General features: G+C 29.4%; 2 protein-coding genes, 1 non-coding gene and 1 pseudogene across 5 annotated transcripts; 2 read left to right on the forward strand and 2 right to left on the reverse strand.

The window, feature by feature from the left end:
* Nucleotides 1–4,976: 4,976 nt before the first annotated feature.
* LOC149881253 (uncharacterized) lies at nucleotides 4,977–7,564 on the forward strand. Its single transcript, XM_090068624.1, has 2 exons — nucleotides 4,977–5,177; nucleotides 5,970–7,564. The coding sequence occupies exon 2, from the start codon at nucleotides 5,973–5,975 to the stop codon at nucleotides 6,921–6,923; it is 951 nt and encodes a 316-aa protein (XP_089924750.1). The 5' UTR covers nucleotides 4,977–5,177; nucleotides 5,970–5,972; the 3' UTR covers nucleotides 6,924–7,564.
* Nucleotides 7,565–13,335: 5,771 nt separating this feature from the next.
* LOC145194461 (MIF4G domain-containing protein B-like) lies at nucleotides 13,336–16,110 on the reverse strand. 3 transcript variants are annotated; one of them, XM_090069796.1, is made up of 3 exons: nucleotides 15,892–16,110; nucleotides 13,688–14,334; nucleotides 13,336–13,575 (listed from the first exon to the last, which is right to left on the reverse strand). In XM_090069796.1, exons 1-3 carry the CDS (start codon nucleotides 15,932–15,934, stop codon nucleotides 13,402–13,404), a joined length of 864 nt encoding a protein of 287 aa, XP_089925922.1. In that variant the 5' UTR covers nucleotides 15,935–16,110; the 3' UTR covers nucleotides 13,336–13,401. The 3 variants fall into 3 exon arrangements, with proteins under 3 accessions (XP_089925922.1, XP_089925923.1, XP_089925924.1); XM_090069797.1 differs by having other exon boundaries at nucleotides 15,898–16,046; XM_090069798.1 differs by lacking the exon at nucleotides 15,892–16,110 and adding an exon at nucleotides 14,530–14,630.
* Nucleotides 16,111–21,686: 5,576 nt separating this feature from the next.
* Trnas-cga (transfer RNA serine (anticodon CGA)) lies at nucleotides 21,687–21,768 on the reverse strand. Its single transcript has one exon. It is a non-coding gene; the product is annotated as a tRNA-Ser (tRNA).
* Nucleotides 21,769–22,839: 1,071 nt separating this feature from the next.
* On the forward strand, nucleotides 22,840–23,509 carry LOC149881254 (uncharacterized; annotated as a pseudogene).
* The last annotated feature ends 117 nt before the right edge of the window (nucleotides 23,510–23,626 follow it).

Here is a 23,626-nt window from a genome sequence, read left to right on the forward strand (position 1 = left end):
GAGAGCTGGCATGTGATTGAAGCCCGCAAACAAGGTTTGCTAACTTCATGTCACGGGACAAAGAAAAATCTACTCCACTTGGACAAATTAAAGATAAGATGCTTTTGAGGTTATCATAATTTTCAGGAACATCCTCAGCAACTGCAACGAGAAGTTGGCGCTTAACTCCACTGTCTCTGAGTGTTTGAAATAAAACAGCCTTTTTGCCTGGTGATGAAATGGATGGAAGTCTTGTTTCTTCTTCTTGAATGCCAAGACTTACCTTAAGGAAACCATCTCCACCATCGATGCCCAACTTTACCAAGTAGTCACCTTGAACATGACGTTGCAACAAGACATCATTCAGTAGCTCAGACAAATTTTTGCAGTGAACCACAAGTTGATTTCTGGACTGCTGCTTGTCATTTGAAATAGATATATATGTGTGTGAGAAGTGGTCTGCCAATTGCTTTCCAATGTCAAGAAACTTTTCTTTAAATCTTGGCTCGACAACTTTTCTATTTGTGATTTGGTTTAATGTAGACGCAAGTTTTTTGATGTTGTTGTTTGACAGTCCAGTGTTGTTTTGTATGCAGACAAGATCTTGAGCTCGTAGAAGTGGCACGTCACCAAACAGCCTCTTGGGTTTTGAAGGACATTTAGGAAAGAAATTTGAACAGTCGATGCAATCTGTTCACTGGCTTTTGGATCCTTTGAAGCAAGTTTTTTAAGATTTTCTCTAAAGGTGTATTGATTGCGCTGATGTGCCACTCCTCTTGCAACAAGGTTTTGATTTTGTGAAGCTCCTGAAGATTCTGATTTGTCCAAAGGGTGCTTTTGAAGTGCTTTCAAATGACCAATTCGACAAATAATGCAATCACAAAGCTGACCACGTGTCTCTTGTCTTACCAGGACTTCTTTGAAATCATGAAGTTTTGGGAGAGCCCCATTTTCACCTTTGCACTTTTTTCCTAAAAGAACCCTGCAGATATTGCATATTCCACTTGGAACTCGTGAGTCAGAAAAGTGAAGTGTGAATGAAACTGATTTCTTGATTTGTTCAATCAAAAAACTTGTCAATTTTCTAGTACATTTGTTCAAACATAGGAAACAAACTGTTTTCCTACAGTCATCATGTTTATTAACAGAATTTGGCATTTTTGCTTTGAAGTTAAAAAAAGTTGTCATGCAGAATTTAACACTTGACAAAAACTGCTTTTTCCTGGAATTACAAAAATTGTTTAGAATTAAATATTACTCACTAGGGCTTTGTAATAATAACAAAATGTTTTTAATATAATTTCTGACTTATTTTTACGATTTTTATTCCAAAGATACACATTGTACCATTTTGCAAACTTTTTGGACAATGCCGAAAATTTCAAATTGAATTTTTTTTCTCTGACGGTCAAAAAGATTTCAATTTTTAGATTTTTCTTATCAGGAAGGTGTGTATATTGTTCCCACCAAAGGGTTTTTCTGGTACTTTTCAGAGTAATTATTCTCATTTTCGGACAAGTGTGAACTTTAAATGATACAATGAACTTAAATATAAAAAAAATTTGGAATTAATTCGTTAAGTATTTCTCGAGTTATTTGTATTCCTTTTTTTTAACATACAACCAGTCTGATATAACGTAGTACTTAAAAGTTTTTAAAGAAATCTTTTAAATTTAAACCATATGTTATATTCATGATTCTATTTTTAATAAAAGCAATCTCCTGTTTGTTACATTTGTGGCGATTACATTGTGCGATTACACTGTGCGATTACATCGTTTTGTTAAATTGTGACGTATTTTAAAATTCTTCTTCGAAAAAGTTTTTAAAATTAAACTCGAAGATAAAGATAAGTTATTATGTATTTAAAATCTGTGTGAAACATTTGCAGTAATGGGTACACTTTTCTAGAAATGCAAAGAGATTTGCAATACTGAGGGAACCAAATCTCCCATTAGCAATTCCATCTGTGTCTTGCAGATTGACCTTTAAGGAAAATGTTCAAGGAACCTGATATCCCTGCTGAACTTTAGAATAAAAGACATTTCAAAGCGATGAAGTTACGGACGATGAGGGAAGATGAAAGACGATGAAGGACGATGAAGGACGATGAAGGACGATGAAGGACATGTGTGCTTCTTATTAACCAGTACAATTAAACCAAGAACATCTAAGTGATTTAATAAGAAACTTAAGTTTGTTTAAAGAATCAGCTAAACTATTAGCATCTCAACCGAAGCAAGATGACAAATTGTCAACTTGCCCCCGTCTTCTTGTTCAAGCCTTTTTTTTTAATTGCTACTTTTTACTAAAAATCTATTATAAAGTTATTGTTAAAAAAAATGTTTCATGTTTCAAAACCTTAATGAGAAATAATGGCTTTGTCTCAGTTGGTACGATGTACGATGAAATAAAACCAAGTTAATTTTTATTTACACCATTGACATACAAAACGGGAGCATTAGCTAATATAGCATTTATAGTCTGTTTTACAACCAATGACAGCAAGATTTTATTATTTGCTCAGTTTCGCAGATATGAGTAAGTCATCATCTTGCCCCATTCTTCCCCTATAGTATCAGAATATATAGGGTATTTGATACTGTAATTTCGACGATTTGGTATGAATCCGTTCCTTAGCACAACTTGGGCCTTATACCTGTTTTAACTAAATGTATATAGACACTGGGTGTCCAATATGACGGTTATTTGAAAACTAAAGTAATATTATGTATACATATTATTGTCCATGAAAGGGCAGCACTTGCAGCAAATGACATTCTAAGAACTCTACAATAAAGAAAGTATTTTAACAGAAACAGTTAAGTGATTCACATAAAAAGACCTGTTGCAAATAAATAATTTGGTATATACATAACAAGAAAATTTACATTTACTAAAAACTCTTTTCCAAATTTTGCGCCTAAAGAATTTTTCACGATGACAAAAAATGGTCATCATGAAAAGTTCTCTAGGCTTAAAAAGTTATTTAGTTTTGGATTTCAGTTCTGGATTCGATCAGTAAACCACAAGTAAGATGTTTGCAAAAAAACTCGGCAAAGAAGTTAAAATGCTACGAAAAAAAAATGACAAAATATTGCTATAGCAGTTTGTGATAAAACAAATAAATGGGGCAGAAGCTGCTTTAAGTAACTCGTGAATCAAAACTAATAAATTCAGTACCTATAATGAACTTTTATTTTTTAAAAAATCAACCATTACTTTATCAAAGTTCAGTAGAGTAATCCAAATCTTAGAAGAAGGTGTAGAAAGGCTATTTAAATTTTGAACTGCTAAAATTCTGTGCAAACGGAGTAAACAGTTCCTTTTAGGAAGTACATGTCTGTTGTTGATAGCGGGTGACAGCAAGTTCTTTTAGTTCGATGGGATTAAATTTCGATCCAAAATTTTATCTATAGTAAACTTTAAATCGATTGGTAGAATGATTTCGAAGTAAATAAGGGTGCAATTGAATATGCCTTTAAAAAGTCAAATTTGCCGAGTATTATTTGAATAACAGCTATCACTACTGCTCAATCTTTCAAATGAACAAATGAAGCTTAAATCACTTAAAAGTTATTCTTGTCGCTCGCAAACAGATAACCGTTGTACAAAAAACATAACTTTAAAGTTCTTTGAACACAAATGATGGCACCGAATGTTAAAATAACACATGAAGTCAAGAGCTGAATTTCTTTAAATTTACTGTCGTTTAAGATTTGAAATACGTGAAATATAAAATAATATGGCTTATCTTAACAACTTTATATTATTTTTTATTCTCGCGACGAATGATAACTCTCAATAACAATTTTGTGGGAGTTGTTTAAACTTTGGAAAACAATTCGAAAACAGGTTTTGCAATTTGTTCAGGATCGAACAAACTATATATTGAATAAATAACAAAATGTGTTTGCATAATGCTTAGGGAATTTATTTTCAGCTTCAAAATTTGTTAATATCCTTTGCATAGTACTACTAGCCAGTCTAGACTTAATTATCAAATGTTTTTTTTTCGGGCGATTGTTTTTTCAAGCGCATGACTTATCAACACTGCAATTGATCAGAAATTTCCGTCTATTCGTATATTGCATATTTCTTAGCATTGTTCTTTGCAAAGTTACTAACAAAGTTCCAAACGTAATACTCTGTTTATTCATCAGATACAACTTTTTAAAACATGTTCCATATATTTTTATTACCCAGTCAAATATTTTTTTTAAAATTATACTGATATTTATATTTATTTTAAAAACTAATGTATGAAGTTAAGATTTATCCTTTTTTTTTAAACAACGACAAAGCTTTTTTTTACAGACAATGTACATACATATTCTATATACATATTCTATATACGTATTCTATATACATATTCTATATACGTATTCTATATACATATTCTATATACGTATTCTATATACATATTCTATATACATATTCTATATAGAGATACAGCATTAACAGTCCACAAAAAAGAAATTACGAATTGTATTGAATTAAAATTAAGAACTCAGCCTGAGAAAAAAAAAAAAATTTAGCCTGAGTAAATGGAATAAAGTTCAATTACAGTGACAATAATAAAAAGTTTTCAATAAATGAAAAGATTTGATGAAATTGTTAACTAGGGCTTAATCTTAAATCAATTATAATACTCACTCATCATCGCATACCTTCACCAAGCCTTAATCAAACAATGACTTCTTGTTGTTAAAGACTAAACTTCATTCAGTCCTAGTTTAATCTTTTTTTATTAAAAAAAAAAAATTTGCTTTTAAATGAAAAAAGATTGAACAAAAATAGTTCGATGATTACGTCAAGATTATTTTGAATGTTAATTTTACTTTGAGATTTATTTTGCTTATTACTCATAGTTACGGAGTGTTTACTTTTTCGTTTAAAATATTTCCGTTTATCTAAACAACTAAAACAGTCGACGAAATTTTTTAAAGTTTTTAAATTTTTATTTATTTACTTATTTTTTGAGTTTTGGCACTCTAATTCGTCGGTTTAAATAGGGCTGTAAGTATCCCACCAAGATGATATCCTCTGGTAGAACTTCGCTGATTACTGGTTTGTCTTCTCCCCTATTTTACTAATTGATGACTGGTCATAAGTTTGAGCTTAGATTTTTGTTTTAAGCCTGTGATTCTCATCATTCCATTTGGATAGTAAAACTTTACATCGGACAAAACGTGACAGTAAGACGCTGCTTCTAATATTTTTTCCTTTTATCAACTGTTTTACCGCACGCGTAGTAAACACTTCATATTTAGAATCATTTGATTATTCGTAATCCGTCCAAACAAAAAACTTTTCACGGATTCAAATCAAATGTTATACATTAAAGTGCATAACGTTTATTTTGATTAAACTGAAGTTCAGGTCCCTCATGATATCCGTTTTTATATTTTTCGGATATTTTTTATGTTGTTCGAATATTTTTTAGATTGATCCAACATCCAATTTTATTTTAGGGTTTAAAAACTATGTTGAATTTTAGAGACAGAAAAATTTTAATGATTTTCAAAATTAAAATTATTTAAACATCCAAAGAAAGAAAAAACAAAAAGCGTTCCAAATTGGCGCAAAGTTATGAATTTGAATTCTGATTTTATTTCTTGTGGCTTCGGCTGTTGTTTAAACTTCATTGGTAATTGTTTTTATTCACTAATGAAACAAAAAATAATGTTTTCAAAGACAATTGAGCTGTTTTTGAACCAATATAAGAGTAATATATCTTAAACGTAAACACACTCTTAACAATAACATCTTAAGCGCGCATGAAAACTTAAAACGCATGCTTTCAATGACGCCAGATGCTTTGTGCAAAGATTCAATGTGTTTGGTTAACCTTATTTTGACTGATTTTTAAAAATCCAACGTTGAGAGCGAGAGCTGCAAAGCATAGCTTTTAGCAAATTTGTCTCAAAATTCAAATTTATGAAATTCTGTATTGTTATTGTTTACACTGTTGAAGGGTTTTTTAACAGGAGATGTTTAAGCCAAACATATCAGTATCGAGAGACAAAAAGTTAACTCAGCCAATTTATGTTAGCTTCGACGGTTCAATTGCTTTTAAAAAAATGCCGTTGGAAAAACAAAGTAATCGTACAGGAGAAAAAGAGCGATCCAATTTTCCTCACGCGTTAAAAAAAAATAAGCTCCATAGCCTCATTGTGCGTCTAAGGAACGATAATGATAATGGGGCCAATCCATTTGACTTAAACAAAGCTAACAGTTCCTCGTCAACCCCTACATCACCAGTCATCGGTGACGACGTCGATAAAGAGCTTCAGTTTATTTTACGACAGAGAAGTGCAACTGAGGGCAAGAAAGATGAGGTTAACAAAAATAAAGAAAAAAACGAGAGTAAGAACCAATACCTAGTTGTAAATGGTATCAATTCAGTAGAATCCGGTGGAAAAAACCCCACTCAAAACAAAAACATTGAAATAAGTACCGTGAAGGACGATCTTGGCAATAATGTGATTAACATAAAAGTTGAAGCCGTTCCATTAAACAAAAGTTGTTACAAAGGAGTGGTTACATCAAATTCGGAGCGGGATTTTTCTAAAGAAAACCTTCAAATACCAAACATTTTCTTTGAAAAGAACAATAGCATAAGAAATCAAGTAAGAGATGTAACAGAAAAAATTATTTTCGAATTTTTGGATAACCGAGTCAACAATAAGATTTCTTTGTCCGATTCATGTGCAGAAATTTCAAATTCTTTAAGAGACAGGTTACAAAAAATGACAAAAGACTGTAAAAAAGTGGTTGTCACAACTTACATTGCAACTCGTATCATAAATTGTCAAGCTAACGAAAGTCTTAACGTATCAGTAAAATGTCAAAAAATATTTGGCAGGGACGAGTGTTTAACCGTAGCTTTCGAGAACGATTCATATTTGATTTGGGTTACGCTGTTAATGGCAATTTGCTAATAGGACAAAAAAAAAAAAAGTAATAACGTTGCTGTAACAACAACAACAACAAAAAATGAACATGAGGTTTATGAGAAACTGCATGTTGCCTTTGAGAAAGAAAATATTGAATAAAGTTTGTGGATATATTGTTGTTCATAATGGTGGTCTCGCTGTTACACCTCATTACTCGGTGTTACAAGTTTTGATTATTTATTACATTTATTTTTATTATAATGTATATAAAACTTAACTAAAATATATTCATGTGATGAAAATTATTAAAATTATGAAAATTATGAAAATTTGTCATTTTAACAAAAATTTTTTGTTATTTTTAAACGCACTATTTCAATTTTTTTAATTTTTTTTTCTTTAAGACAAAGAAAATAATCCTCGGCTTTCTATCCTGTTTAAGAATTCTCAAATTACAGGATCGACTTGTCTACATTGTCAAATGACAAAGTTTAGTCCGCCCACAAAAAAGCGGACATTTGAAATGTCTATTGTCTCATTTTCATCTGCATAAAAACTTCATGAATAGACTTTCTAAAGAAAAAATTTGTAGTTTACCTTTTTATTTACCTATCCTTTTTACCTTCTGACCATCTCTTTCTACCCTCTTACCGCTTCTTCTATCCTCTTACCGTCTTCTTCTACCCTCTTTTTTTTATTTAGGCAGTCATTTGTTTTATGTCGATAGGTATTTTGGTCAGTAAATTTTTTAATAGATGTAATAGAGCATCTTTTGAGTTTATTAATAGATGTAATAGAGCATCTTTTGAGTTTATTAAGATTACATAAGACAATCTTAAACAGTTTACATATTAATTAAATTTAATCACTCAAAACATTTTTAATGGTTCTCATTCTAAGTCCTTCGTTTATATTGGTTTTCATTTTAAGTTCTTCATTTTTATTGGTTCTCATTCTGAAGTACTTTGAATAATCTGTAAGAAAAAAAGTTTTAAGCATTTTAGTTATTTGAAGTAAAAGTGAGTTCCATTAAGAAAAGTGAGTGGCCCACGACACGTTCTTGTCGTATCGCACTTTGCAGCTTCCCACAGAACATTTTTTGTTAATTAGAAAACAAACTGTAAAGAAATTTTTTGAAGCAAAGCAAAACTAAAAAAGTAATAATAAATTTGAAAAAAAAAAAATAAATTGAAGAAGTCTTATTATAAACGATAAATAGATCTTTTAGCGGAACGCTTTTTTTTTTTAACAGAAATGTGTGCAGTCATCTTACTGGAAACGCTGCTCCGTTCTCAATAAAAAGTGCAATTCAAATCTATCGACTCTAAGGGCTTTTCAAATTTATCAGCAGCTTCAATAGAAAAAGATGAAACTGGTATATAGAAAATCTATTTTTTAAAACTTTCGTAATTTTTTAATTATTTCCCAAGATTTAAATTGGAATATGGCGGGAGCGATAAAAAAAAGGGGAGCTCCTGCGTGTGTCGTAAGAGAAGCAGCACACAAAATTCAAAAAGTAAACGTAACGAAGTTATATAATTAAGGCCAGGAGTGTAAAATAAACTTAAAAAATTCTAAGAGGCTTTTATATAAAAACCTTAAAGAAAGTTTTTTAAAAATATATTTGAATGCAATTTTTCTTATTTATCTATAAATTTTTAAAATACAACTAACTAAAACTTTAACTGTAATGGTTTCAACCATCTTTTTTTAACCTGAGCTAATTTTTAAATGTTTTAAAAAAATCTCGCAAAAAAATGTTACGTTTAAATTGAATTTTAATATCAATGAACCGTCATCGCATCGTTTAAGTTTATGGTTGAGAATCACCTATGTTTGTAAGGCAACCGTCATCTGATTTTTATGGTCGAGATCCACATAAATAAAAAAATATGGTTGTAAGGTAAAAACCTACAAAATTTGTCAAAAAATACCCCTCACTTATTTTTCACATTAAATCAAAAACAAATGATTTTTTATGCGTTGGAAAATTCGGATGCCATATTCTACAAACACGTCTTTGAGATATCAATTACAGTTAGAGATCATTAAGTTTGATCGAAAATGTCTTTGGAGCATTATTTAAAAAACTTCTGGCTTTAAAATTAACAATCATATATTGCATGAAACACCGAACTAGACAATTAATGAATTTTATGTTATTAAATATATTAAATTCTTGATCGTTGAATTTTGCTCATCGATACTACGTAAAAAAAAATTCTGTTCTCAAACCTTCTAAAAGAATTGCTCGGAATGACAAACATCAAACTGGTGCACTTAAAAGTAGTGAAAGAGATTTCATCACTACTAGTATGAATGCTTGTATCACTACTGTTTGAATGCTTCGGGTGAATTCAAATCTCCTCAGATGATATTTAAACGTGGTCGAATGAAGTTCTGTTTAAAGAAAGAATCAAATCTCCTCAGATGATATTTAAACGTAGTCGAATGAAGGTCTGTTTAAAGAAAGAAGCACTAGTGGTAGTATATTCAATAGTTTTTACACAGTAGTTTATTTAACTGTGCTTCCATGATTTCTTCTGGGTTAAGAAGAAATCCCGGAAGCACAATTAAAAAAACTACTGTGTAAAAACTAATGGGGATTTTGGTATCTGGCCTTTCAACAGGCATGAATTTGATGATGATTTTGACTTTTTATTCATTCCTTCTTTAGACATTAATAATCAAGAAGAGCATCCTGCAGTGGTTACACAAAGAAGTAAAGAAATCAATGAGGAAGAAGCGGATGCGTCTGTAAATTTAAAAAACAGCTACTGAATGTTTTATATCCTATTCCAAAGATAACCAAAGAAAAGCATTCTGTTGACGCTCCCTCGTCAGTTGAAATAACGTCAACGCAGAATAAAGAAAACATAAAAAATGCCCCCAATAAAAGAAACGCAGTGATGAACAAAAAGGAATCGGCATTGAAAAGTAAGATAAAAAAAAAGCGATTGGTTTTTTTTTTATTTGTAGAGAAGATTAGCAGGAAAACATAACTCAATGCATGAATGTCAAATCATGGGCGCAACGATTTATGCTCCGAAGCTGACAAAAGAACAAAAAAAAAAAATTGTTTTATGTTAACAGATTAATAAAAAAGCTCTATAATTTTTATTGTTGTTTAATAGAATTCTTAGGTATGGTTTAGGCTATAGGCGGTCTGACTAGGATACAGGCTCCTTTAGTAAGTTTTTAGATTTTCCTATGTAAGTTTTTAAATTTTTTAATATCCTTAACAACATAACAACAATACAAGTTTTAAGTAACACATTTTATTTAACAAATCCAAAATTTTAATCGAATTCTTTCAAAAGATGTACGACGTAAGGAACATTACCCTATATCATCCTGTTATTGTTACTTGTTGTTATCTGAAGATCATGTAAATTAGCAAATAATTGCTATTTTATATGATCTCTCAAATGGTACAGCTATAAAAATTTTGATCTCATTATTCTTCTAATGCCTGGGGGAACATATACACATTGAGCAGGTTAATATGATACTAATTATCGCTTTAAAAAATTTAGAATCGGTATGTAATTGCAATCGGAAGATTCTAAATAATAGAAAAAAAACCAACATAATGATTTTCTAAGATTTTAAACAATAGAAAAAAAAGATTCTAAACAATAGAAAAAAAACCAACAATGATTTTCTAAGATTTTAAACAATAGAAAAAAAAGATTCTAAACAATAGAAAAAAAACCAACATAATGATTTTCTAAGATTTTAAACAATAGAAAAAAAAAGATTCTAAACAATAGAAAAAAAACCAACATAATGATTTTCTAAGATTTTAAACAATAGAAAAAAAAGATTCTAAACAATAGAAAAAAAACCAACATAATGATTTTCTAAGATTTTAAACAATAGAAAAAAAAGATTCTAAACAATAGAAAAAAAAACCAACATAATGATTTTCTAAGATTTTTTTGTACGATAACATTTTTAAAAATATGTCAAAGTTACCCCCCAGTTTAGTTTATATTTTTTCCGTTGTTTATCTATTACTGCTGGGTCTGGAAAATTTGAAATTTCTAGAACTTGCTTCTACTAACTATGTTCGCAAGCTGCCGAAGCACTGTGAGTGCGCATAAAAAACGTGCACAAAATGTTCGTTTTAGTGTCACTCTTTTAAGGTTGATTCGGGTAAAAACAGTTTAAAATTTAATTTGAAGGCATACGTTTCAGATGTTTGGTAACTATAAATAATATTTTTGACACTGCATTTTGATTTTAGATTCTCATTCCTAAGATCTTTAAAAAAAAGCCCAAATTGACTTTTTTGTTTGTTTGTTTAATCAAGAGTTTAGTTGAAAAACTAAGTGATTCCACCAGATTCCTTGGTAGTTTTAACATTTTCCGAATGATAGGTTATATGAAAGCAGGACAAAAAAAAATCAGTTGCCCGAACTTGCCCCAATTTAATATTCAACCTTTTAAAAAAACTCAAATGTAAAATTTCATGCTAATTGTTTTTCACACATTTTTCACACGACATTAGCACTACAGAGGTAATATTACACAACTCAAAAGTCAACATTCAAAAACTCATGCTCAAACAAATCATGGTAGATTTCAAAGCTCATAAACAAAAATTGAGATGATCTGATTGCCTATTATCGTTTAATTAATCGTTTAAAAACAAAACTTTCATACAAAATAACGAATAATAGTTCATTGCTTACATTCATTTTGAAAGTATAAAATTAATGGAATTCAAAAAATTATTTACTTAAATGTTAAGTACCGTTTTGTTTGAGGTTGTCAAGATGGATGAACATCCTGCTGAAGCATTGGCAGCTTCAATAAGAAAAACTTCAAGAGATGATAACTTGATGCTGTTAATTGGAGAGATCACACTGAGATGATAACTTGATACTGTTCATTGGAGAGATCACACTGAATTTAAAGCTTAAGGAATCTTCAATCTTCATTTTTATATCAAGTTATCAGAAATTCATCCATAATACAGAATGCACATGTTTTCCCTTTACTTCATGAAATTAAGAATAAAAGGCAGAAACGTTAGCCCGAGGGTGTAGTTCTCACAGAAATATCTGCTTCAACTCTTCTACAGACTATGTTTAATCATCCTCTGACAAGGATACTAACACTTACTGAATGCCAAGACTCTATGAGAGTATTTGCTGAGAGCGGGGAAAGTTTGAAGGTGTTACTTTAAAGGGGATTATGATGGTGTCTTCTAAGTCTGCATAAACAAAAATATGCTGATACAAATAATGGTGAGGCCCAAATTAACGAACCAAGTCTTTTTCAGACTATTGTTCCACTTAAATTAACCATCGTAAAGGAAACAGTATGGTTAAATAAGAAGCCCTCTAGTACACATCATTATTATATACATCTCCAACATCAAAAAGAAACGAAAGAGTTGATCAGAAATGAAGATGAACATCTTAAATCTGTAATGAATCGACTTAATTAAGCCACAAGTTAATTAAAGGTGCTGAATTAATCAAAATTTAGTTTATTTAAGCAGAAAAAGTAAAACTATACTTCTAATATTCTAAAAATTACAAAAACATATGGTGTTAATTTTCGAACTTTATTAGTTCCTACTGTGCGTCAACGTGTTAACAACTTTTGCCTGGTATTGTGCATTTTAGAGAATTGTTTGCCAAAAACAGTTTCAAAGAAAATAGTTGCGAAATTATTTTTTCAGTTCTTTTCTGGCTCCTTTTTGATAAGTTCAGAATTAAAAAGTCGAGTCAAGTTTGAGGCAAAGTTAGAAGTAGCAGAAGGCAACCCCTGAAAATATTGGTTTCATTAACCGCATTAGTTTCATAAGCCACTTCCCCTGATGTTTTGGCTTTTTAATGATGTAATAACAAAATAAAGCTGTTTTTGCTAATTTTAACTCTTCTATGACGTGTTTTGGTTTGAGGAATTCTCTTACTAGTAAGAGAATTCCTCAAACAAAACGCACACTAATTAAAATAAAAAACTTAGATTCAGAAAACCAAAATGCCGAATACAATTTTTTTAAACTAACCTTTGTGAACATAAGACACTAACAAGCATACGCGTGTCGTAAGCGTCTTAGATAAATGTAAAGTTTATTTAAAAAATACGTGGCTCATATTTTATACGTGGTATTATATGATATTTGGGATCGAGGAATCCAAAATTTTTAAAATGATTATTTGCACACGTAAATGATACTGAGATGCGTACGCGCGCGTTATACGCGTCTTAGACATGCGTAAAACTTCTTTCTGTTAACAAACTTAAATTTTCTGACCCAAAATTACTAGTATTGATGTACCACATGTTTACATTTGATGGTTATGTAATTTTTTCCGTTTTTTCTTCTTTCTGACTCGCTGTGCGAAGTTTTCCCCTTAGGGAAAAACGAATCATGCAAACTATTTACAAATAGGTTTATAGATAGCATAAAAGCTACTATACCGTCCATTGCAGAGACTTTTGAAGATGAACTTTTTTTTTTTTAATAATAAATACTTTACTAAATGAGATCCATAAAAATATTTTACTCTATGAGATCCATAAAGATATCTTCGTAAATGGCTTTAGTATCTTCACTCATTTTCCAAGATCCAGCACGAAGTTCGATTAGCTGTAAGAGGCGACATCTTGCAGACGGAGAAACAGAAGAAGATATTGCTACATGACGCGCCATGTTAATAATGCTATCCATCTTTTCCTATTTCAAAAACCTTATCCTTATTACAAATGAAATTTATGTTAATACTTAACATTAATTTGGTGAAGTAACTCGCAAACGCATAAATAAGATGTAATAAAAAGTTACTCACAGGGGAATCCTTTTCAATGATATCACCTATGCTCTCAAGCTCTTGATAGAAATAAAAAACATCTTCTGGTGAAGGAGTTTTTGATTCTCCTAAAAGTTCTTCAAGCATTTGGCATATAGGATTTGTAAGCGGTTTAAGGGGAAGGTTTTTTAGACGAAGTAATTTGTAAAGTTCACATAAAAGCACGCAAAGCCCATAGAAGACATCACGGTTTTTAGGATTTCTTTGAATATATTTATCTTGTATTGTTTTTAGTAGTGACTTTCGTACTAAACTATGCATAGACTCAGAAACCCAGATTGAATTTAAAAGCTTTGCAATACCAGGTCCAGAGTCAGGTTGAAGCAATGCCTTTTTACACAGCAAATTAACAAGTTCCTCTATGGATTTTTCTGATTTTATTGCATCTATTTGGCTAGGGTATGTTAACAGTATTTCTGCTTCAGTTAACTTATCCATATTTTCGACCAAGCTGAATATAGATATCGAAGAATTAAGGTGTTTTGGGGTTGTGTTGACTGATGGAGATTTAGTTGGGGAGTTTTCTGATATACTTTTCTGAGAAAGAACTGAATTTGGCAAAGGATATTCCTGAGCTGGTCCAGTTTGATGTGCATTATTTATTGATCCAGGTTGGCTTTCAAAACCTAAATTGTAGAAAAAGAACATTTTATACAGAAAACAACTTTTTTAAAAAGTTTAAAAACATAAAAGTTCATAAATCTGAAATACAAATTATTGAAAAACCAATTATTCATGATTTAAAAAGCTTATTGTTTAAATACATTTCTTTATTAGAAACATACTACAAACAGTGTATTGTTTCTTGGTAAGAAACTTACTTTCTTCAAAGAGTTCAAAAGCCAAAACAAACCTGGCGTTAAGTTTTTTCTCTGCCTGTGAATTTTATAAAAACACAGTTTTCATAAGCTAAAAAATGAATTAAACAAATAATCATTGTAAGTTTTCAAAATTACTTTTTAGCGCAAAAAAATAAAATAAAATAACACCAAGGATGCCAAGGGTTACAATGATGTAAAGAATGCCATAGGTTCTCACAAAATATTTGCAGTTATTTCTTAGCAATTCTAAATGGTTTTTGCTTTGATTTATGTTTCATTTCAAGTTACTCCTCAAATTCTATAGATAATTATACAAGTTTTATAACAGTCTAAAATCAGTTAATTTAGGTTTTTTTTAAAACTAGTTTAAAGTAACTTTCTTGTGATAATTTTTACAAAAACAAAAACAAATATTTTTTCAGAAAAAAATTTAAGTTTTTAATATAGCTATTTTTTTGTTTAAAAAACTGAGTTTTAAGTACAAACTTATTGAATTACTACAAGATGCTATAGGCAACTTAGAGATTAATTGAACCAATTTAAGGGTTGATTCTGCAGTCTACCAAACACTCGGTTTTTTCAACCAAAGTCAACAGCAGAAGTATCAGTTACTTTTATGCTGCTAAATAAATAGTATTCCTATGGAGGTTTTATTAATCTTTGATAAATAGTTTATGCTTTAGATTTTTTTTTTTTTTTTTTTTTTTCTATTCTTAAGAATTACAACTTGGCATTCTTTAAAAGGCTGTTTTTATTGAAATAATATGCGAAAGATTTGATTCTTAAAAAATATTAACTTTAAATATTTTACTATTTAAATAATTATTTAACTACCTTTAATCCTGCGTAGAATATGGATATTTTTATTTATTTGTAACATTAACCATACCATTTATTTGTAGGTAAGTTAGTTTTTAAAGTTAAGTAATATACAAATATCAAGAGAATTTGAGAAAAACTAACCCATGCAGTAGGTAGGTTAGGCATAAAGGCTTTTCTTTATGCCAAACTTGCCCAATGCATGGCTCATTTTTTAAAATTCAAAGTTACCTTTCTAGCAATTTTTAATAGTTTAAATAGTTTCAATTAAACAAGAATTAAACAAAAAACAGTTTTTTTTAATTTGATAAAACTATTTTTTTTAAAAACACTGAGCTACAGATACAGACAAATTAAATTGGGAAAAAGTGAATAAAACTGTCGAAACGAAAACCTAAATTCTCAACATTTTTATAATAAGCTATATTTTTCTTTACTTTATTCAAAATCTTAGATAGCTTACTTTTGTTTAATCGGATGTGTTTATTAAAACTTAAGCTTACTTTCGTTTAATCGGATATGTTTATTAAAACTTAAGCTTACTTAGACCTCTTCCCCTGCCTCTTCCACGACCAGTAACAGACATCTCACACTGAAGTGGCAGTTCCACTCTTTTACAGCGAATTCAAGTCACTAAACTTGCGAATTCGATAAATAGTGGTTGACACTATGCGTTCTCATAATTAGCCGGTTGTTATTTTGAAAAATACAAGTTTTTTATTTAAAAAAAAACCGTGACCTGCTAAACAAAACGGTTTTTTAACCCTTTCATGCTCCAATTATTTTCCCATAACTTAAAAAAATCAAAACTTTGTTTTTTTAAACCTCATTTATGCCAATTAGACATAAAAAAAGGAAAAAATTATGTGAAGATGTCATTTGAATTTGTTGTTATTAAAACAACACTGCCCGCCAATGTGTATTTTTAACAAACAAACATTTTTGAGTTTTAGCAATGTTAATTCTACACAACATTTGTTAAAACAGTAATAAAATTAAAATAAAAAAACAGTCAAAGAGGGATGTTAACAACAGTCAAAGAGGGATGCTGACAAACAACAAAAAAAATAACTGGGGCCAATGCTATAAACATAAAAAACGAAGTTTTTTCCGTAAAACACGAAGTTTTTACCGTAAAAAGCGAAGAAAAAAAAAGTCCATTGCTATAAATATTCAAAAAAATTCCGTTTTTAAGATAAAAACTTCGCTATTAAATCCAATGCTATAAACGAACAAGGGAATCGCCTTTTCAGATAAAAAATGCGTTTTTTCGAAAAAAAACTTCAGAAAGATTTTTGATCTCAATTTTAGATATTTTCTTCGTGATTTTTGGCGGCCATTGTTGGAACAACGTTAGCGCTTAAAAATCATTGAACATTCTTTGTTTGTGTTTTTATGCAGATATTTTATAGATAAAACTTGAAAGGATTTTGGTAACTTCATAATTAACTAATTACTTAAAATCTGCATTTAATCGATTATTCAGTTCCTTGTTGTGCTTCGTTAACAATGCATGCATGAATTTAAAATTCGATACTTATTTATGAAGGTTTTCGATAGTAATTCTGGTTAAACAAATTTTTCATAGTGTTTGACTAAAGAAAAGTATAAATAGTCGATAAATATGCCATATAATACACAAATACACAACAAAATAATACACAAATACACAACAAAATAAAATGCTGTTTAAAGAACTTAAAATGTTACTAGCAATATAAATCAGAGAAAACAAAGAGGTTCGTCTTGGGAAGCTTAGTATGTTTTAATTAGCAAACTATTTAAATAAAAAAATGTATTGCTACATTATATTTTATATATATGTATATATATGTATATATATATATATACATACATACATATATATATATATATATATATATATATATATATATATATATATATATATATATATATATATATATATATATATATATATATATATATATATATATATATATTTACAAATGTTATAGTATAAGTATGTAATATATAGTATATATTAACATAGTATAAGTATGTAATCAATCAATCATATTTCTAAATAAAGATTTTACATTCAAGTTTATATACAAATAGTTATAAACTAATGTAAAGTAAACTACTAACAGTGCTAATGATATATAACAAGGGTACTAATAATGGCAATTTAATCATTCTATTCAAAAACAGCAGAGATATTACAGTATATAAAATTAACAATGATAACATGATGTAATGTATAGTATATATCAATTTTATATATATATATATATATATATATATATATATATATATATATATATATATACATATATATATATATATATATATATATGTAAGTATATATATACTTCCAATAGTTTTATTAACTTAATACACTAACATTGAAAATAGCTTCTCCTACACTGTATAATACTATAAATTGTGTTGGTAAAGGTTCCATGACAGTCTCTGAGAACATGAAAAAAAATATTTGTGCCAATAAAATGAAGAAATACCATTATTTGGAAAAGTACTGAAATGCTTTTATTTCGCTTAGTATAATGTTGCAAATCATCTTTAAGCCTAGTTTCTAAAAAATCTAATACAGCTCTTGGGACTCGATACTGCTCTCGAAAAACGTTGTCAGAAACATCTTCGTTAAAAAAGCGACTATTAAACTAAAATGATGTTGAAAAACAAAACAAAAATATAATTTCTGCGCCTATTTAGTATGATTTCTGATTTTGTTCGATAAAAAATCATTAAAAAATATATATATATATATATAGTAATTTTAAGTAATGTTTTAAACACCAACCTCTCGAGGCAATCGGAGGCGAAGCTCATTTTCTGCAACTTCGAAATCTAAGTCTTCATCCGAAAAAAGTAAATTCATGTTTCTACTTTAATTTTACACAGTTTTTTTAAACACCAAATACTAGAATTAAAAAATATTCATAAAAATAGAATAGACAGCACAGCATACTTAATGACTAATTAAATTCATTAAGTAGGCCTAATAAATAAAAGTTACAATAAAAATTACTATTATATTACTACTATATATTACGGATAAAAAAAGTTCGTGAATTTTAGTGACGTTTACGTTTTATGCTTTATAGGAATGGCCGAAAAAAATACAAACAGCGATAAATTCTTCGAACTTTTTTTCGTACGTGAAAAATTGCGTTTTTACGAAAGATTTTTTTTCTCGAAAAAAACTTCGAATTGTTTATAGCATTGGCCCCTGGTAGTGGATTAAAACATTAAAAACTATTGGTTGACTCCATGAAGCTCATTAAAGAAATTTCTTTATTTTAAAAAATACAGGCTTATCTACCATTTCATACATTGAATAAAAGTAAAATCATTTCCACACTGCCTACAACGACTTTGTTTGTGTAATGTACATGATTAAGAAATTTATTTGCTGAAGTCATTTTATTATTGATACTTTCATCATCAGAATTTTCATCTACACTAAACTCTGATTCTGAGCAAGTAAAATCACTGTACATGCACAAATCCTTTTCTATATTTCTTTTCTCAAGATCACTATTATTATCGCTATCAACATCACTATCGTCAAAATCTATGACAAAAGCTTCTTCAGAAACTAACTTCGTTATAACTTTTTGTGTGTGTTTAGAAGAATAAAAATTTTTTAAAAGCGCTATTATTTATTTTACTATAAGTTCTGAAAATAAATTAGTTGCATCAAATTACACACACTCATACACACACACACATATAATATATATTTATGTGTGTATATAAGCATGTACTAAGCACACCCAGTAAATGATATAGTATTGTACTCAATACAACCATAAGTAACATATATAATCACATTTACAGTAATATTATATTTACTAAAAAATAAGAATAATGATATTATAAATGATAATAATAATAACAATATTTTAATCTTTAAACTTATTTTAATAATTAAATGATAAAAAAATTATATTTAGATTAAAAAATCTTATCGCATAAAACAATAATAATAATTGACGGGATTTTATACCGTTAAGCGCAGTGTTGTTTCATTTTTGCAAACTTTAATTTTTAAATTAAAATTTTAATTTAAAGATTAAAGTTTACATTATTAATATACATTCGAAAAATTATCATTGTTTTATATTCAATTTTTTCTAAAATGCTATCAGGTGAAAAAGAAGTTATATATACAGATTTTTTTTTAAAATAAAGAACAATCAACGCATAAAAAAAACTGTTTATGACTGCAAATATTGTAGCAAAATCTATATGCTACAGGGAGAAATCAAATATTTGAGGGGAATGCCCAGGAATTTTGTTGTTCAAGATAGGTAACTAAGAGGCATGGGGCATACTCAAGTTTTTAGTATGTTGATACTGGTAGCAAATGAGGATGACTAATACTGGTAGCAAATGAGGAAAATTAAGGTAATTGGGGCTAAACCAACCCCGCCCCGATCCCTAACTGCCCCCTTCCTAGAACTACGTCTCCTTTAATCGTAAAATTTGTTTTTTGTTCTATCATAAACAAGATCGAAATTCATCGACAGATTTCAAATTTCATCAAAAAATCTCTTTTCGCTTAAGATTTATAATCATGCAAAGCTTAAGATGACCTCTAATTACCCCTTGAAATAACTTTAAATGGTCTTTTTAAATTTTTTTTTTGATGTGGTTTGAAATCTGTCGATGAATTTTGATCTAGTCTGATATAAAACAATTGCAAAAAATTGAAAAGGTTTTTTTAGGAACCATACCCTAGGGGAGGGCTACTAGGGGTCGAGTAGGGTTTGCTACAATTATTTATTACATTTAAAATTATGGTTGATATTTTACATTTCAAAATCATACTTAACGTTTGTTCATAGGAGCTTTATAATTTTACTTTTTACAAACTGCAATCTTGCAAATAGAAAGCTACTTTAAAAGTGCTTGTAGTTGTAAGCAACAACCCCGTTTTTTAGCGCTTCTATATAGCTTGCGCTGTGCTCTCCAACTTTGCTCATTCGCCAAAACTAATTGAAATCCTGATGAATAGATTCGAGAGCTTATTCGGTCTACTAAACTAAGCCTATAGAATATAAGAAGTACAAAAGAAATGCAAGTTTATTTAATAAATATTCGTCCTATTTTATGCAAATTTTACGGTTTAACTGTTGAAATAAAGTATTTAATTACTAATATTATAAAGATATAAATGGATGTAAGAAGACCTTAATTTTTTTCATAATGTATTATATTATAAATTTTTGAATAAAGAAATATTTAAATCATCTACTATACTTTTTTATTGATATTATATACTGTTATACTTACTATTATTTGAAATTTAAGGTTTATACACAAGCAATTAATAAATTACTATGTTGGCAGCTCCTAACAGCTGTAAGTTGGTTAGCAATTATCATTTTAGACCTATATAACAGCTTTCTTTCTAACAGGTTTCTTTGGTCTAAATTTAAAACTGCGAAAAAAAACGTTCTGTTAAACAAAAAAAACAGGTTTTTATTTGAAACTTATATATTTATCAATATTTGAACTCAAGATATAAAACTTCATTACAATCAGCTTTATATTTTTCATATAGGCGTTCATTTACTCCGTCGCCATCTTGGGAGTCCAAAACTTTCTTCAAAAAAATTGCCGTAAACGCTATTCAGTTATGTTTTGAGCAGTAGTACAGTAGTCCAGCTAACCGGCTCTGGCGTGCCATTTGTGTATACATACAGACCCGTTACTGGATATCCAGGACTGGGATGCCGCAAAAGGACCACATGACAGTTGCTATCTGGCAAACTAGCTCTGGTGAATCTTTTACGGTACAACAATGGTTCATATCGGCTCCGGCATGCCATTCATGGAACTTTAATGTCCCGTAAATGGATCGCCAGAATTGGCGTAGCCGACACTGGCCCATACGAGCGCTGCTACTTGGGCATACAATAATGAAACTGTCTGCTGATTTCATCTCTGATATTATAGAGGAGTTAATTAAATCAGCATCAAATTTAAATGTTTATCAGAGATTGTTTTGTTTTATCATTTTATGAAGTTAAAATTCAAAAAGATTTGACAAACAGTTTCATGAACTACAGTTGACCTTGGGCCAATCCTATAAAGCTGAAAAATGCGTAATTTACGCAATTTCAGCTTTATAAGATTGGCCCCTTATTTTCCAGGAATCCGAGATTTTCCAGGAATCCGAGATTTTCCAGGAATCCGAGATTTTCGGATGTTTAAAACCAAATATTTTTTTCCAAGATAAAGTTATTTAACATTATTTCGTAATACGTATTAACATTTAATTATAATATAAATATAATAATCAAACAATTATATTTAATAATTTTATTCTCATTTGAATAAAATAGATTCGCTACGAGTAGGATTTGAACCTACGCGGGAATATCCCATTTGATTTCGAGTCAAACGCCTTAACCACTCGGCCATCGCAGCCTTCGCCCCAGGAGAGATTAAACTATTAATTTTAAAATTTAAAAGAAAATCTGTGCAAACTGATTACCGTAAAAGTGTTTTTCAAGATTGTTTAAAAAATGTGCAAAGTTAACCAGGGGTCTGGGTAACTTTGCACAACTTAAAAAAAAAATTAGAATAGCTTTATGATGTATGGGATTGGTGCAAAGTGACCTCTTTTTTCATACTTTCTGAAGGAAAAATAATTCAAAGGGTAGTTTAACAAAAAAAACAACAAAAGATTAATTTTAGCATTATTATGCTTAATAAAGAATATAACATGCTACGATAAAATAAAACTGAACACAACCTCATTAAAAACACAAAAAAGCTCAGTTGTATCTTGGTAAACTTAGATAATTAAAGATTACTTTTAGATAAACTAAAATAATTAAAGATTTCCCTTTTTTTGAATAAAAAATCAAAATTAACAAAACACAGTTCAAAAGCCCTACTGAAAGCCTGATTCTGGTACTTTGAAAAGTTTCCTAGTTTTGCTTAGTTTTTCCTCTTTGCAATTTTCTTTGAGGCAAAATCACAACCCTCGTTAAATTTTTCTAGATCTTTAATGCTAACACTTTTGCCTGCAGGAACAGAAAGTTTCTTTTTTCATTTATTAGTTCCTACAGATTCCAAAGATTTAAATTTGTTTTGTAAGAAAACCTTATCCTATTAAGTTCCTAGTAAGTACTCGTTAGGAACTTACTAAGTTTTAGAAGGAAACTTATTAAGTACTTAACAGGATTAGCTGGGTTTTTTTTCTCGGGTAACTTAACACCTGATTTAATCAAATCATTTTTACAAAGACATCCAGAACTAACAAATAAATTTGTGCCAAAACATAAAAAAATTATGAGCAAATGTTAATGAAGAAATTCTAAAAGAATATATTCAACATCTTACCAAAACCATACAAGATGTTCCTCCAGGCAACATATACAACTATGATGAAACAAATCTAATTGATGACCCTGGCTTAAAAAGTGCTTGGTAAAAAGAGGCAATAAATACCCCACAAATATAAGAAACACTTCTTAGACAAGTATTTCTATAATGATATCAGGTACTGCAGCAGGTGAAATTTTACCAGCTTTTGTGGTTTATAAGGCTACTAATCTGTGGTCAACTTGGTGTGTAGGAGGTCCTAAAGGAGCCAGATACTTCAGTACTAAAAGTGGGTGGTTTGATGGAGTAGCTTTCGAAGAGTGGTTTTTTTTCTATAGTTTTACCTCCTTTGAAAAAGAAGTTAGGAGTTAAAGTTCTCTTAGGCGATAACCTATCCTTTCACATCTCTCCAAAAATTATTGAAGACTGTGAAGAAAATGAAATAAAGTTTATTTGTCTACCACCTAATAGTACACATATAACTCAACCTCAAGATGTAGCTTTCTTTAAACCTTTGAAAACAGCTTGGCGTAAAATTATCACAGAGTATAAAGATTCACCTGTTGGCTGCACAAAGACATCTCTTGACAAACAACATTTCCCAGAACTTTTTAATAAGTTAATGTCTGATGTAGAGCCAAATCAGGCTAGCAATTTACAATCAGGTTTTAGAAAGTGCGGTGCCTATCCAGTAAATGTCAATGAACTTCTTACAAAATTTAGAGAAAGAGAATCTTATGATAAAGAATTTCTAGAAGACAGCTTTAAGGTCCTACTAAAACTTGCTTATCCTAATATAAAATTAACTAAAAAAACTATTAACTTAACTATTAACTAAAATCTATTAACTAAAACTATACTTTTAGTTAATAGATTAGTTAATAGTTTTTTTAGTTAATTTCATATTTTATTTAGGTTTTATTGAATTATTTGAGTAAAGATTTCATATTTATAT

The sequence above is a fragment of the Hydra viridissima genome, unplaced genomic scaffold (genome assembly GCF_058129835.1).
Source record: "Hydra viridissima isolate aposymbiotic clone 2 unplaced genomic scaffold, HvirCarnegie_v1 scaffold_12, whole genome shotgun sequence".
NCBI lineage: Eukaryota > Metazoa > Cnidaria > Hydrozoa > Anthoathecata > Hydridae > Hydra > Hydra viridissima.

Coding starts and splice junctions, on each gene's coding strand:
- LOC149881253 (XM_090068624.1), top strand. CDS start 5,973: ATGTTTAAGCCAAACATATCAGTATCGAGAGACAAAAAGTTAACTCAG.
- LOC145194461 (XM_090069796.1), bottom strand. CDS start 15,934: ATGTCTGTTACTGGTCGTGGAAGAGGCAGGGGAAGAGGTCTAA. Junction 14,335..15,891: donor AGGCAGGGGAAGAGGTCTAA/GTAAGCTTAAGT, acceptor TCTACAATTTAG/GTTTTGAAAGCCAACCTGGA. Junction 13,576..13,687: donor TCATTGAAAAGGATTCCCCT/GTGAGTAACTTT, acceptor TTTTTGAAATAG/GAAAAGATGGATAGCATTAT.